General features: G+C 39.3%; 1 protein-coding gene across 1 annotated transcript in view; it reads right to left on the bottom strand.

The window, feature by feature from the left end:
* The window catches only part of LOC126474687 (DDB1- and CUL4-associated factor 1), a 245,895-nt gene that overhangs the window by 20,275 nt on the left and 208,812 nt on the right, over positions 1-16,808 (bottom strand). Inside the window, exons 22-26 of the mRNA XM_050102169.1 lie at positions 16,205-16,403; positions 15,994-16,065; positions 14,056-14,195; positions 7,725-7,809; positions 3,332-3,541 (exon numbers count right to left, since the gene is read on the bottom strand). Of these exons, the coding sequence (XP_049958126.1) occupies positions 3,332-3,541; positions 7,725-7,809; positions 14,056-14,195; positions 15,994-16,065; positions 16,205-16,403 (706 nt within the window). The remainder of the gene's footprint in view (positions 1-3,331; positions 3,542-7,724; positions 7,810-14,055; positions 14,196-15,993; positions 16,066-16,204; positions 16,404-16,808) is intronic.

Genomic DNA, 16,808 nt, shown 5'->3' with positions numbered 1-16,808 from the left:
AGGAAGATAGAAGGAAGGAATGAGGCAAGAAAAAGAATGCTGCAGAGGAGAACAAGAACTACCGTAGCAGAATACCAGAAGAAGAGAAAGGGAGGAGATAAGGAATGTATGAGGAAAAAGAGATAATTTGGAAAACAGTGGATTGAAGAATTAGAAGAGAGAAAGACTATGAAACAAGGAAATTCTATGTGCGGGTGAAAGACACAATGAAAGGATTCTAACATAGAGCAGTTTTCTGTGAATATAAGGAGAGAAATCTGATTGGAGGGAAAGATCAGCTTTTAGATAGATGGGTGGTGTATTTTAGTGAACTAATGAATACAGAATCAAAAAACGAATGTGAAGTAGACACTGCTGTGGGAGATGAGTTGGAGCAGGAAGTAAACAGAGAAGAAGAGTGCCAGGAAACTGTCGAGGAACCTACACTGGAAGAAGTTAATGCTAGTATCAAGACTCTTTAAAAAAATAATAAAGCTCCAGGAGAAGACAATATTACAATAGAAATTATAAAATATGGTGGAGAAAAACTAATAAGAGTTTTGCAAGAGATTATAGTAGAAATATTATGGAAAGAAAATAGGCCGGAACAGTGGAATACACTCTGACCTATACATAAGAAACGTGCAAAACTGACTGCAAATTATAGAGGAATTGCACTCCTCTGTATAGAATATAAAGTATTACAAAAAATCAGTATATATGTAGGAGAGTATCTAGGAGACAACCCGTATGGTTTCAGAACCAATAGATCTACTACAGATCAGGTTTTTACCATCAGACAGATCATTGAAAAATGTTATGAGTATAACATCGACGTCCACCAGCTGTTCATTGATTTCCAACAAGCATATGGTAGTATCAAAAGGGATCAATGTAGGAGCACCCAACAAACTAATAAGACTGGCCCAAATGACTTTGAGAAGAACAGTAAGTAAAGTTAAGGTTGAGGGCACTTTATCAAAGGCATTTGAAGTTAACCAAGGATTGTGACAGAGTGATGTGTTCTCCACTATTCTGTTTAATGTCGCCTTGGAGAAGGTAATGCGAAACACACAGAGCGATAACCCTGGGGGAACACTGTTTAATAGAGTGACACATGCTCTCGCATATGCAGATGATATTCATTTGTTATCCAGGAGGAAACAGGACCTCGAAGAAAAGCTCAAAAAATTATAAAAGATATGGAATGGAGATGGGGCTGACAATTAAAAAGTCAAAGACAAAGTATATGTTAACATTTAGGAAAAGGTATAGTGAAGGAAAAAAAAGCATGACTGTCACCGGGAAAGAATTTGTGTGTTTTAAATATCTTGGGTCACTGGTAACTGAGAATAATGATATGACAGAAGAAATACATGCAAAGATTACAGCTGGTGACAGGAGCTATTTCACACTGATTAATGTATTTAAAGCAAGAAGCCTTAGTAGGATCTGAAGCTGACATAGTATTGTACAATAGTGAGATCTGTGGTGATGTACGGTTTGAAGACTTGGATAATGACGTAAAATGATGAGGTGTTGCAAATATGGGAATGGAAGATACTTAGGAAACTCTCCACAGCAGTGAATCATAGGGGATTTTGATGAATTCGAAATAATGAAGAGATCAGAGAGTTATACAACAAACCAGACACCACGACAGAAATAAAGAGTAGTAGACTATGTTGTTTGTGACATATGGAAAGAATGATGGAGAGCAGCACAGTCAAGAAAGTTTCCAAAGGAAAACCAAGTGGACACTGTATAATGGGTAGACCAAGGACCAGATGGCTAGACAACGTGGAAGATGACTTGAGAAGAATGGGATTTAGAAGATGGAGAGCCAAGGCGGCCAGCAGGGAAGAGTGGGCAGAGATTGTCCAGGAGGCAAGGCCCTACATGGGCTATAGTGCCAAGGAGTTAGTAACAACATACTGGTGATTAAAGCTTTCAGGAGATAAGGTCTAAAACACGGTCAGGTGTTGTAAAAGTTCAGTGTGGCCTGGTGGGAAGAAGCAATAAGATGTGAAATTACAAAGAGGTGTGTATTTAGATCATGTGCTGCTAATCCCAACTTTTTTTAATCATCTTTGGATTTTCTAAAAAGTTCTTGGGATTTCTTATTAATTTACTGGAGGTATGTTCCACAATATTCGATGTTATATAAATGTAGGTGCACTCTTTCTCATGAATGTGTCTATTCAATTGGCTTTATCTACTAAAGAACTTGCACTATTTGCAGTAACATATTTTGCATTTTCTTGTTTCAAGCCTGAAGATTCTGCTACTGAATAGAAACAGTGATCTAGAGGGGTGGAGGAGAGAATGCACATTGGGGGGAGGGGGGGGGGCAGTGCGGGATGGGCACTGAGTGAGAGGGAGCCATAGTGCGGTGCGAGGGGGGGGGGGGGGGGGAAGGGGGAATGGCACAGAGCAGTGTCTGGCAGGTGGGGGACAGGGTGGGGAGCAGAAGACACAGGGGGTGCAGTGCGGGGGGTGGGGGAGACCGCTAGGGTGGGGGAGACCGCAAGGGTGTGAATTCATCAAGGTTTCATGAAAGGTATATTCTTACCATAAGAATGCAATATCAATTTAGTCAAAAAATGTGAGGGGGAAGGCAGAAGGGTGGGGGATCATTCAAAGACAAGAGGTTGACCACTATTTATCTTCTGGAAGAGAGAAACTACTTAAAGAGCAATTTTAGATAGGAAACAAAACCCATAGCTTTCAGAACAATATGTTTCTTCTTCAGTGATAAAAGAAGATCAGTACATTGTGGATGTATGGATAGCAATGATTTATCTAGCATCTATAAATCACTCCAGGTGATGTGTGGAGAACTGTACGTATAACTATGCTCATTCTGAAGCATTGCTTCAGAAACTCATTGGCTATGATTTGCACCTCTTCTTATTCTAAAATGGTTCAAATGGCTCTAAGCACTATGGGACTTAACATCTGAGGTCATCAGACCCCTAGAATTAAAACTACTTAAACCTAACTAACCTAAGAACATCACACACATCCATGCCCGAGGCAGGATTCGAACCTGCGACCATAGCAGCAGTGCGGTTGCGGACTAAAGCATCTAGAACTGCTCGGCCACAGCGGCCAGCTCTTCTTATTCTGTTCTTTTTTGTATGAACCAGGACAACCTTCCTATATAACATTCAAGTAATTTACTAAAAGTTTTTGTTTCATCGAAACAGATATCTCTGGTTTTGAAAGCTAGCGTATGTGTCACTTTGTATTAGCATTAGAGACATCACTTGATAAGTTTTTGTTGATTTTATTAATTAGTGAGTACTAACTGCTAAATTAGAAGTGTCAGAATATCAAAATTGTCACATACCTCTAATCCATTGGGATGGAATACACCACTTAAATTTTGATTGAGTTTGTCAAACTTATGTATTTCTTTGCCCGATGTAACATCCCACAGTACACCATCTGAAAGTACTAGTTCATCTGTCGGACTAAATGTTGCTTTGTTTTTTGTATACTGGTTCGATATTTGTGGAGTTAGCGTCTGAATTTTTTTGCCTGTTGCAACATCATATATCTGAAAATAACAATAAATAACAGTAATATTTCAAATGGTAAAACCTTTACAAAACTACTGTTAACACTATACATGCATTTTCAGCAAATACACTGCAACTGACAATCATACTGATGAGTGAGAGGAGAGAGGTAGGAGGAGGACGAGAAAAATACCACAGAGATGGGAGTGGCAATGCCTCTGATTTGCCCAAAGCAATGAATGACAAAGATTACTCTTATGCAGTGGTGAACACTTGTGTGTGCTACTCACCATACTGTATTAATTATTTAATATTGTGTTTTGAGATAGTTCATCCACCATCTACTTGATATAGAAATGTCATGGTACACTAAATTTTGAAGCTGTATCGCTGTATCAGAACATATTCTTTAAATATGTTGTCCAGTCACATCAATGTGACCCACTGTAAAAAGCCGGAATAACCACCTTTCGCAGCACAAGCAGGAACAGATTCAATGAGACAATGATGTAGGCTGGAGCAATTAATTAAAATTTGTATCAGCACTGGGACTAGAACCCGGGTCTCCTCCTTACATAGGCAGATGCGCTATCCACTGCACCTCACTGGCAATATCACCATTGCATGGAATACCATACATCATCTCCTACACTGATACAAATTCCAATCCACGCCTCAGCCTATGTCTTCAGAACCATCAATTGTAAAAGTCAATGACGTTCTAGAAGGTACCAACAGGGATATGAAGGCACGCAAACTTCAGTGCTGTGATCAGCTGCACTAGGTTTCATGGTTGAGGATCCAAGGCGCAAACGATCGAGATGGTCCCACATATTCTCGAATGGGTTTCGATCCAGGGGAGGGATTGGGAGGAGGTGGGAAGGGGGGGGGGGGGAGAGGAGAATGGTGACCAATGATAATGATGAGGTCCCATACTCCGAGGAGTGTAGGGGATGATGCGGGAGACCTGCACTACCGTACTAGGCAAGGTCCTAGTGGAGGTGGTTTGCCATTGCCTTCCTCCGACCGTAATGGGGATGGATGATGATGATGATGATGCAGACGACAACAACAACACCCAGTCATCTCGAAGCAGGAAAAATCCCTGACCCTGCCGGGAATCAAACCCGGGACCCCAAGCGCAAGATGCGAGAACACTACCGCAAGACCACGAGCTGCGGACAGGTGACCAAGGGAGTATGATAAAATCATCCTGGTGCTCTTTGAACTACGCACATACACTGTGAGGTGCTCAACATGTTGCACTGTGCTGCTGGTAGATGCCATTGTGCCGATAAAAAACAAACTGCATGTAGGTATGGATATGGTCCCCAAGGATAGAGGCGTACTTGTTGAGGTCATCTGTGGTCGGTGGCAGCGATAATTTCCTTACGTGCTAGGTCTGCCTTGGTGATAAGGGGTGGGACAGGGCCATAGAGGTCTGAAGGGCACTCACAGACTGTCTTGACGCAGTGTGTGTGTCCGGACAGTCAAGTGAGCCTGAAGGTGTTTTTTCTGGCAGGTGCATGGCGATACCTGCTGTGGACAATGCCATGTGGAATACCAGTGCTAGTGGAGTTACATGAACCTGTTGCAGTGTACCTTTTGTAACGACAAGCAACTACGGCTGTTGGTTAGGCCCTGTCTGGACTCTGTGCATTTGTACAGAAGTAAACATCGCAGTCTGCTTAATTAGGGCAACCTTGCCACTGCACTGCAGAAAAGGTGATATTCTGCGAAGGTTATGGCACTGTATTGATTTCACCTTAGTTTCCTGAAGGTTGGAGTGTGAGATTGGTGGAGTAATTTGAGATGTACTTCACAGTATGATTGTCCATAGTGAGCACGGTCCTTACATACTGATAGAATGGAAGTATCAGGCATGTTGGCTCCAGGAATGTTTTGGTGGCTCCTGTTTGAGTAGTGATATTAAGTGATCGCTAATGGTGTTTCAAGCCTTTCAATTGTTTTTAAATTTTAAGCTCACAGTGTTTAAACTTGGTAGGCCTTGGGGTTGTTTAGTCAATTACTGTTACTTTAATCTAATCTGCAGTTTGTGGAACAGTGTAAATTTGATTTCTGGTGGATAATCATAAACTTGAAACATTCATTGATTTAATTGATCTACCAGCTGTCTTGCTGGTGTTATTTAAAATTTATTAAGGTTTTGAAGTTTCTTTCCTTTTAAATAAGTTTTAAAGTTACCTTGCACGTTGTATGGATTTACTGTAAGTGTTTTATAACAGTTTGTGTGTTAAAGCTCTGTTTTAGACAGCCACCTAGTTAGTATTTTTCAATGTTGCTTGCCCAAGGCCGACCACTGTTGGTGTCATCTTGGCACTGGGGCATGTTGCACCCATTGTAAGAAAAGAAATATATGAATCTGAAGTTTAATTCTTACATACATATGAATGTGGACTGATTATTAATTGTATTATAACTTTGTAATAAAGAGTGTAATTTGTTAAACTTATGGTTCTGGGTTGTGGTCATGGCAACTCTTGCCTTTTTTGGTTTTTCTTTTACTCAAGTGTGTTTAAAATGCTGAGCTGTTGTTTATTACTTTTACCAATATGGTTTAAGTTTTGTGTGTTATTTTCCTTTATTTCTCAGGAAACATGGTTATGTGTTATTTTCCTTTATTTCTCAGTAAACATGAGGGGGGGGGGGGGGAGAAGAGATTCTCACTTGTGTTGATCCACTGTGCCTTCCAGAATGATGAGATCACCCGGGGAATGTCACGAAAACATTTTACACACCGTAACGCTCCCTCCTCCAGCCTGGTCCTTTCCGACAGTTATTGTAGGGCCGTACATGCCAACAGTCATTTGTCTGACAGAGCATAAAACGTGATGCATCTGTAAAGTCCACCTGATGCCACAGTGTGCATATTCCAGCCTTCGTTGCCTATGAACGGCAGTCAGCATGGGTGCATGAACCAGTTGCCTGCAGCAGAGGCTCATACACAGCAATGTTCGTGCGTGGTAGTTCAAGAGATAATTAGTAGCCCCTCGGTTCAGCTGAGCAGCCAGTTGCTCTTTCGTTGCACATCTATTTGCCTGTAGACATCTCTAAAGCTGTTGTTCAGCCCTTTCATCTACGGCCTGGGGTGTACCACCATTGCCTCAGGGGCCGGTTTCGGATGTGCCATTTTGTCATGCATTTACACATTAACCAAGTCAGCATGCAACAGTTTACAAACTTGGCAATTTCAGAAATGTTTCCACCCACGGGCCTGCCCTTCTGGATACGAGATAAATTGTTCTGTTTCCACACAGCTGAAATGTTTGCTGCACCCCTCCTCCCCCTCCCGATGTTCTTTATATACCCTCCATTACTAGTGCTATCACCTGCAGAATGCGAGTCTTTATTTCACGTTGATGTTGAACGTATACGGTGGTCACATTAATGTGACTGGACCATGAATAAAGCCACTGCCGCAGGCCATGCAAACAGTATGGATAAATATGGTGAACTTAAATAATAACAAAGCTAAGGTTGAACTTCACACATTTTGTTTTTTAACACTGCTAACTCTTTTATGCTAACAGCTGTCTGCAGAAACAAATGATCAAAAAAATAATTTTTTATTTAATAAACTTTGCACTTGCTACTTTCTCTGAGAGAGCAGCTGTGTTAAGTCATAGCACATCTGGGTACAAAAATAAGTTCAAATGGCTCTGAGCACTACGGGACTCAACATCTGAGGTCATCAGTCCCCTAGAACTTAGAACTACTTAAACCTAACAAACCTAAGGACATCACACACATCCATGCCCGAGGCAGGATTCGAACCTGTGACCTAAGCGGTCGCACCAAAAATAAGTCTGTGAAACAGGGTACTGATACCAATGTGCTTATTAGCAACTGTTGCTTCAAATAGAAAACTGCTATGACGCCTGCTGATAAGCTTTCAAGTCATTTAATGAGAATTTCAACTAACGTCTTATCAGATAACAGAGGAAGTGCAGATAGTGTACAAACTTCTACAAGAGAATTTCAGGAATGTAACTATTTAACACAACATAAGAACAGAGTATCTGACAAGTTGTCCAAGATTTTACTTTCATTAAGTGGTTTGCAATTTTTAAATGGTTTCTTTTCATGTCTGAAACATTTGTTTGACTAGCTTTTTTCTGGTGTTTGAAAACCAACATAACATATTTCCTAACAAAGTTACTTCACATTTAACAGAAAGTGAAATAGCACAGATATACTTACTGTTGCAATATGGTTTCTTGTGCCAATTATACGGTCTTGAACAAACTTGCTGAATTCAACATAATCTTCTTCTGGAAGAGCAAATCTGGAAGAAGAACAAAACCTATTAATTTTCAGTCACAAAAGCTGAAGAGAGGAAACTAATCATAAAGCAAGAATAAAGAGGCACAGACCAAACATGAGGTGTCTCATCAAGAATATTTTAGTATATGCAATTTTCAGCCACAAATGTCAAAAGCAACAACGCCATCAAACAAATTGTATCCCTAAGAATGAGCATATATACATAGAAAAGGAGGACTTGGCAACTCAGAATCCAGGTTGTGAAGGACCCCAATAGGTTTGAGGATAAGGAGAGAGAGAAAAAACAACATTTTGCTTCTCCTTCCTAACCATTCCCAACCAGCCCCTATTTTTTTCTTTGAGAAAGAAATTTAACAGTTCTGAAAGCTTGGATAGCTTTTTCTCCAAACTGTTATGTCTACTGATTATGCTTAGAAGTTCATCTCCTTAAGGTAAACACTGGGAATCTATTCCAGCAGTTTGCAATTTTCTATTTTTTTCTGGTTAAATTTTCTTTTGATACATAAGTTAATAAAATCAGATATACGGCCATTACAAACTGCACTGGCACTTGATTTTTGTAATAAATACATAAATCAATCTTCTGGAGCAATTAATTCATGTAACAACTTCTACTGGATCAATGTTAGTCCCATGTAAATCTCTATTGTGTGGCTGTCTCTTAAGTTCTATTTAAAACCATTGCAACCATGACTGTTTCCTTTTTATGACCCGACATGACTACTTGTGTTGCTTTGCATTTTGGCAAAGTGACCAAACGTTATTCAGTATTTCCACGAAGTAACCCGAAAGGGCATTTACACTTGATCGCCAACATTGTCTTGCAAGTGCTCATCTCATAACTAAATTAGTTATCATCACTTTTCTGACCACTTACATGTTTTAGAATGTGCTCACTGTACATACAGATGATTTCAACAATATTTCTCATGTCCTTTCAGAAAATGTACACATTTTTCACACCTGAGGATATTATGGCAGAGCTGTTATGAACTTGTGATGAACTGTCTGTTCTAGGAAAATTCAGAAGATTGAAAGGATACCATAGCAATTAAGTGAGCATGATGCGGATTCAAATGTGGTTGTCTCTTCAAGTGACAAATCTTCCAATTCATTTGTCACTAAAGATTGTTGTACGGGTAAAGATCGGCAGATGAAATCAGTCTTAGTGCAGGTCCCAAAGGTCGTATCGTCATTTCTTACGAGCAGGAACCTTAGCATTGGCTACAACAGCAAAGACTCCAACAAAAGTCTCCTGCCTTTAGTGTGATGATAAACTTATGGATGACAATATTATGTACAGTACCACACATACAACAAACATTTGTTGATTGTATGACAGATATTGTGACCCACAAGATAATGACCATCTGGAAATGAATACGCTGGGAAGTTTCCTGTCTCCATTTCTGAAACCTGTGGTATAAAAATGGGCCTGATATATTTGCTATTATTATGTCATATAGAAGATCCTGCAACATTCCTCTAGTAAATGCTGTTCCAACTTATGTGCCTGCTGGCAGTCAGACGGACAGGCACAGGCACGGGTACAGCAGGACAAACAACTGAAGTGTGTTGAAAGGCACCAGGGAGGTACCTGCGCTCTAAGGGGCAATGTTGGAACAGCTTAGGCTAGAAGGTACTGACAGAAATTAACTACTGATAACTATTATTTCAGTGTGCCTCTTGCAAGAATTATATTGGAAAAAAAGGGTAACATTAGTCAGAACATAACATAAAAGAACAAACCAGATATTCCCCCACAATTTTTGTCCAAGAAATGAAGTAGTGTTGCTTCATGGCTGTTCGGTTTTAGAAAGGATTTAACAATGGTGCCTCAAGTTCCAGCCAAATGGCGATCTGTTGTAAATTTCCGTTATGCATTATCATGGAAAGATCGATGAAAATACGGACTTTTGGAAAATGCCAGAAGTTATAGTGTTCTATTAAGATACAAATGTGGAAGAGAGACAGTTATGTAGTAACTACAGCACTGTCAGGAGAATAAGAAGATGGCCATTAACAGTGTCTGCTCTGAATTCATATATCCTACACACACTGAGCTCTGGTAATAAAGCTGCAAGGGTTGAATTTCTGAAGAATGCCTAAAATGGTTCTTACATACATCAAAATTTGTGATTATAAAAAATAAAGCTTTATCTAGCAGGGAGAGGAATTGGTGTCAGCATGCTATCATGTGAAGAACAAGACCAGCTACTTCTGCCTAGTAAAAGAAGGTGTCACATATAGCCAAGTGGTAGCAAGCATATCACTGTGCGAGCGAGACTTGTTCGAAGCATGTATGGAGGGAAAAAAAAAGACCCACCACACTAAGTCGATGTGATCTGTATGTCCCGTGAAGATGACAACAAAGGGTGAGCATCATATACTATGTAATGTGTAATATACTGTATCTCTGATCTCTGTCTTGAAAGATTACTTGAATTTCATATTCAAAAATTAATTATTTGGAAATAAATGATGAACAAAATATCACTGAAATGCTTATCCTTTTAAAAGGGAATAAAAATGCATATTCTAAATAATTATCTTGTGTAATTTTGGTATATTGTATTCTGCTTTGCATTTTAGTTTTGGAGACAAACAGACCTGATGCAATGGTTTGCATATCAAAATATCATGCAAGGGTTAATACCTCAATGTCTGACAAACTGTTTTTTGAAATCATGAACTGGTAGCACCTATATCTACATACATACTCCGCATGACACCATATAGAGTGGCGGATGATACCTTGTACCACTACTAGTCATTACCTTTCCTGTTCCACTCGCAAGCAGAGAGGGGGCAAAAATGACTGTCTATATGCCTCTGTGTAAAACGTAATTTTTCATATCTTTGTGATCTGTACATGAAATGTATGTTGGCGGCAGTAGAACAATTCGGCAGTCAGCTTCAAATGCCGGTTCTCTAAATTTTCCTAACAGTGTTCCTTGGAAAGAACATTGCCTTCCCTCCAGGGATTCCCATTTCAGTACCCGAAGCCTCTCCGTAACACTTTTGTGTTGTTCAAACCTAGCTGCCATCCTTTGTATTGCTTCTACGTCTTCCTTTATTCTGACCCAGTCCAGATCCTGAACACAAGAGCAATACTCAAGAACAGATTGCACTAGCATCCTATAAGTGGTATCATTTACAGATGACCTACACTTTCCCAAAATTCTCCCAGTACACCAGTCAACCATTTACCTTCCCTAGCACAATCCTCACACACTCGTTAGATTTCAAGTCATTTGGCAAAGTTGCATCCAGATATTTAAACGAAGTGACTGTGTCAAGCTGAACTCTACTAAAGCTTTATCTGAACATTTCTCGTTTGTTTTTCTTACTCACTCACAGTAACTTACATTTTTCTCCTTTTAGAGCTAGCTGAATTCATCACACAGACTAGAAATTTTGTCCAAGTCATCTTGTATCCTTCTACAAGTCACTCAACTTTAATACTTTTCTATACACCACAGCATCATCAACAAACAACCACAGGTTAATACTCACCTGTCCGCCAGATCGTTTACATACATAGAAACTAATAGTAGTCTTATCACACTTCTCTGAGACACTCCTGACAATATGCTTGTCTCCAATGAACACTCGCTGTTGAGGACAACATACTGGGTACTGTTACTTAAAAAGTCTTTGAGCCGCTCAAACATCTGACATTGGTGATCTGTACCTTCCCTTCCGCATCATATTACACTTCCAGGAAGTTGCGGAACTCCTGTATCCAGTAAGCGCCTGGCTTATACTGGTGTGAGGTTGTCATTGTCCACCCACTTATCTCAAGGGCTCCAAGTAGCATTGATGATGGGGCTATGTGTAAAAAGTGAAAGGGACTGTCTATACTCTATTGATGTTTATGGTCAAACTTTTACGTTTCTTGCTGTCATCTTCCTTTTCTGTCTCCTCCTCATATTCACTACTGCTACCAGGATTAGGCTAGTAGAGACAAAGTGTTTGTGGGTTGGCCTGTCTCTGAGGACCAATCACGATGTCTCCCTCACCTATACTCAGTGTATGCAATGTCATTTTTCACCACCTGTTGTACAGTTTTTACCCATTCTCTCCTCCTATTTCAGAACACCCTTCTCAATTTCTTCTTTAAGTTGTGTGTCTAAAGTTAGATGAACCTTTTTAGTTTGTTTGCAGGTACAGTTATGAATTTCTTATTAATTATCTGGAGTACTTCATGGAAGGGCCCTCTCCATGGGCTTGTTAATTTCTTTGACCTCTCTCTTTTCATGCTTTAGTCATGTAGTAATACTTTGTTCTCAGCCTTACATTCTTTGGGATTTTGTGTGCGATCGTAGTATTCCTTGTTCCGTTCCCTACATTCCTTATTAAAACTTCTTGTCACCTAATGCATCTGGCACATCCCTTGAATTCTGTAACGTAATCTTCATAGTTGCATTTTGGCAAAATTCCACTGTAGGATCCCGAGAACGTTGTAGGCTCTACTGAAAAACAGCTCGAATGGGGTGAAGCCAGTTGAGGAATCTGATACTGTATTATATAAAAGGGTGGCAAATTCTGGAAAACTAGCTAAAGACGAATAGTGCTTTATGCTTTCACCCGACTAATATGAGGTTGCGAACATTAAGAAACTGCCGATCTCAAGCTAGTTTTATGCAAATTGTGGGAAACGTACCATCTATAAGCAAACAGCCCCAACACAGAATAAAAAGGCCACGAGTTGATGAGCAGGACACAGTTCAACAGTTTCTGCCAGCAGACGAGCCAAAAAATGTTCAGATGTGTGTGAATTCCTAAGGGACCAAACTGTTGAGGTCATTGGTCCCTAGACTTACACACTAATTTGTGCTAAGAACACCACACACACCCGTGCCCGGGGGAGAACTCGAACCTCTGGCGGGAGGGGGCGCGCAATCCGTGACACAGTACCTCAAACCGCACGGCCACTCCGCGTGGCAGCAGACGAGCCTCGAGTGTCCATCAGCCGACAGCAGAAAATTATGACTGAAAGAATTCTTTAAATTAAGCTTGTACACTAAAAAGGACTTGCATCCTTGCTGGTACATACCGCTGAACTGCCAAAAGTTAGTCTGCTCTTTGACACGTTCACATAAACTTGCAAAGAAGCACTAAAATCAGACCAAGTTACCAACCCAGAAGCTTGTTTCTTCATTTCTATCTCCCTAGCCTGATACCACAGTCTTTCTGTACTGTCTCCGACCATATAGACCAGATAAAACTCACCTAGACCCTGATGCTGACTTATTCCCTTGCACAACGGCATTCACATGCCAATGAGACGGTAGACCTGAAAAATCCCACATCGCTCCCCATTCAAATGAGGGATCCATGTAAGTACGCTGAAAAATCCTGTCGAGTTATGACACTAGATATGCAAACTGCTACCTTCCTGAGATGCCACCAATGGACACTGATTCCTTAATGAGCTGTGTAGCTGGCTGTTGAGAAGAAATGAAAATTGCACTACAGACTGGCTGCATGTACATTTACAGTTAAAAAGATGAGCTTAAACCTATTAAACAGAAAAACATGCATGAAATTTAATAAAGAAGTGAACAGGTGGCAGCAGAGGGCCCGACTGATTGGCTTACATTGCCATTTCTACAGCTGCTGCCATAAAGGTTTTATTAATGCGAAATTGCGGTTGTTATAAAAATTGTGGGTGATGGGGACAAACTAATTCAATACAAAATGTAGTTCTGAATTCAGACAGCCAAGAAATTTTCAAGTTAGTTGTATTAATTAGAGGAATATGTTATATTCAATACAAGATAGTTTCATATGAATCAGAAGACGAGCACGCTGGAGTATGTATATTTCTTTGGCTCCTTTGCAAACAACTAACTTGATATGATCTGTGACCATAATCACATACAATTCAGTAAATTGCTAGTGTACTCTTGCTTCAAGTGCACATTATGTTTTTATCATCTCTCTATGCACACTATACTTCAATAAAATATAAAGTCTCAAACGTAGCACATACCCAACAAGTTAGAAAAATTTCTGAGAGAGAGAGAGAGAAAAATAAATAAATAAATAAATAAAATACAAAAAATTAAAAGGAAGCCTGATGCCTTTAAAATGTTTCAGAGAAATAACGGTGATGTAACAGAAAAACAAAGTTATTTCGCAACTCTCATCAGTTCTCCTTATTAAATTACATATTAAATGTTTGTAGTGAGTGGAAACTTTCACAGTATATATATGGCATAATATATGAAAAAACCATTACTTTTTATCAAAAAACTTTTTGACGTTCCATACTGCTGACAAAGGCCTCTGCCACTGAGAAGATGTAAGGAGGAGAGATCCTTCTTTGTTGAACTGCATGTGTGATACATATGACTCATGAACCTGGAATGTGATCTCCTCCTACAGGGTGGTGATAAAAAAGAATAAAATTAGTATTAGTAGTAATAGCAGAAGCTATCACACATAAAAACAACAATCAAATCAAACACAAAGTGACTAATTTATTGTGATCAGCACTGCCTCGTTCATATTTTTCAATTTCTTCTTCATTTTAAAATACAAAGGACAGAGCAGTTCTATAAACCAGCAATTTCTGGTTATCTTTCAACTTCCAAGGAGGTTTCATGAAAGTGCCAACAAACTGGTGCAAGCTGACAATGCAAGTTTACTAAGTACAACACAAAGAAATTTGATGTCTACAAGTGGCCTTCTTTTACCTCACACACACACACACACACACACACACACACACACACACACACAAAGTGACAACTGTAAAGAAAAGACATAACTGGAAGGACAATAGTTTTTGAAACACCCAACACGCAAGCCTAACATTTAATTACTCTACTGTGATTTCTACTTCATTTTCCATATTTGGTTTGTGAAATTTATCTAAAGGGGCCCCACACACTCAATATTTATTGCACAATAATACTGTATCAATATACCGTGGGAACATGCAATGCCAAGAACGGTGCAATATTTAAGCCCGGGTTATGTCAGATCCCTTCCTTCACAGAAAACGTGCTGGTGCTCAATGATGTACAACTTGCACGTATTGCCTCTTTGTGCTGCAAAAACAAATGCAATATGAATTGAGAATGGACAGAAAAGAGGTTTAGGAAGCGTTCTACACGTGGCCATACTAAAATGTTAAGAGAACTTGCAATAGACTCTGATGAATATTTTAAGGACAAATGAAGAATCTTTCAATGAATTTATGTTCAAATATTCATCAGGTTTCACTTTCCACAATGCTGAAAGTGATCTACACACCTGAAAAGAGAAGATATGAGTGCATTATTGTAGGGGATCAGTAGGTAATGCTGTTATTCATTCCTGCAACAAGTAATTAGCACTTTTGAAATGAAAGAATGAGCAGTTGCAGTGTTCTTTTGGTGAACGTTTCTGCAGCTAAATACTGAGTAAGTATTAAATATGTGATCAACCTACCCCCGCCCACCAAATGCACTACAACAGATGATTTCCTTCATCTGTCTTTCGTGATGTATTCGTATTGAGTTGCTGTATTGATTATTTATGAGTCCAGAAATCACGAAGTCTTGGCAGGAACTGTCGCGTATTGTGCGATATCACCTTAGATGGTACAACACAATGCACAATACACTGACTGAGGGTCAATACTTTTAAAGCTCCACAGTCTGCTTGAATATACTGTGCAAACTGCAAGGGTCAGATGGTCAATACTGTTGTGCAATACTCAGTACTGGGCAATAAATAGTGAAAATGTGAGGGGCCCTTAATAGTGTTCGATAACTGTATGCACCTTTTTACAACCATCCTTTTCTTTACTGAATGCTCTACAGTGGACTGAATAGTCATAACAATGTGAATTGACCCAACTCCCAATTTCTGTTGTATTCAAGAGCTATTATTAATCTGTGCACTCATTTAGTGAAATGCTGCTGTGCATAAATTTTCCATAGATGTAACATCAGAATTATCAATAACAGGCACCTGGTACGTTCCTTAGACACACATATAGTGAGTAATTACAAATGCATGAAGAAACTAGTGCTAAATTACAAAATCTTAAAAGTACTTTATTCTACTACTGAAGTTTTGCACTTGCACAAACAATGCAAGAATTACTTTTACCATATTCATTAAATACATTTCATATAGGCTATGCAACCAAAGTTTTTGAAATTTAGACAACAGTTCTTCCACATACCACTCCAGTGTGAAGATTATACATTTGGACCTCACCATGATGTGTTCCCACCAATACAAATTGTTCTGTTGGCTGAAAATGTAAGCAAAAGGATGTATTAAAAGGACAAATAAATATCACAAGGGCATAAAGCAATACAGTTAATTAAATGTCCTAAGTGGCAAATAAGACATTCTGATTTGTATATCATTTATTTAAAGTACACACTCACACAAAATGCACAGCAAGTGAAGTAGCCATCTTCATCACCCATTCTGAAGGTTCTCACAGGACAAAAACGACTATGTGCAAGTCTTTTATCAAGCCTCGTGTTCTCCAAACAGCCAATGCCCAATGTCCGCCTCAACACACGTGACGTGAAGTTTGTTGGTGCACTATTTTTTGCTTTAGGGTCTGGACATTTGTGAGGTCTGTGGAGTACAATATATTACAAATAAATCAGAGAAAACTGGATGAGCAAATCAAGGACATTAATCATTATAAAAAGCCCTTAAGCAGTTAACAAACTGTTACATAGCACAAAAACAGCACCTGGGCAAAACTAAACTGGATGATCTGCATTCCAGAATACATCTACGAATGATATTACAGTCTGCTAGATATCTTAGCCCCTGATTTTCTGGGGGTCAACCAGATATAATTAAATGAGTAGTAGTTATGAATGCAGTTCTTCTCATGTCCATCAATTCAAACAAATGTACATAAAGTAGCTACTTCTAGTACATTTAAAATTATTCATAAACTGTAAAATCATGGTGTTTGCAAAAATTAAAAATTCTGCTTCACATTACCTCCTCTAGCACAGAAGACTGTAC

The sequence above is a fragment of the Schistocerca serialis genome, chromosome 1 (genome assembly GCF_023864345.2).
Source record: "Schistocerca serialis cubense isolate TAMUIC-IGC-003099 chromosome 1, iqSchSeri2.2, whole genome shotgun sequence".
In the NCBI taxonomy this organism is placed as follows: domain Eukaryota; kingdom Metazoa; phylum Arthropoda; class Insecta; order Orthoptera; family Acrididae; genus Schistocerca; species Schistocerca serialis.
This window is presented reverse-complemented; position numbering and strand designations above follow the sequence as displayed.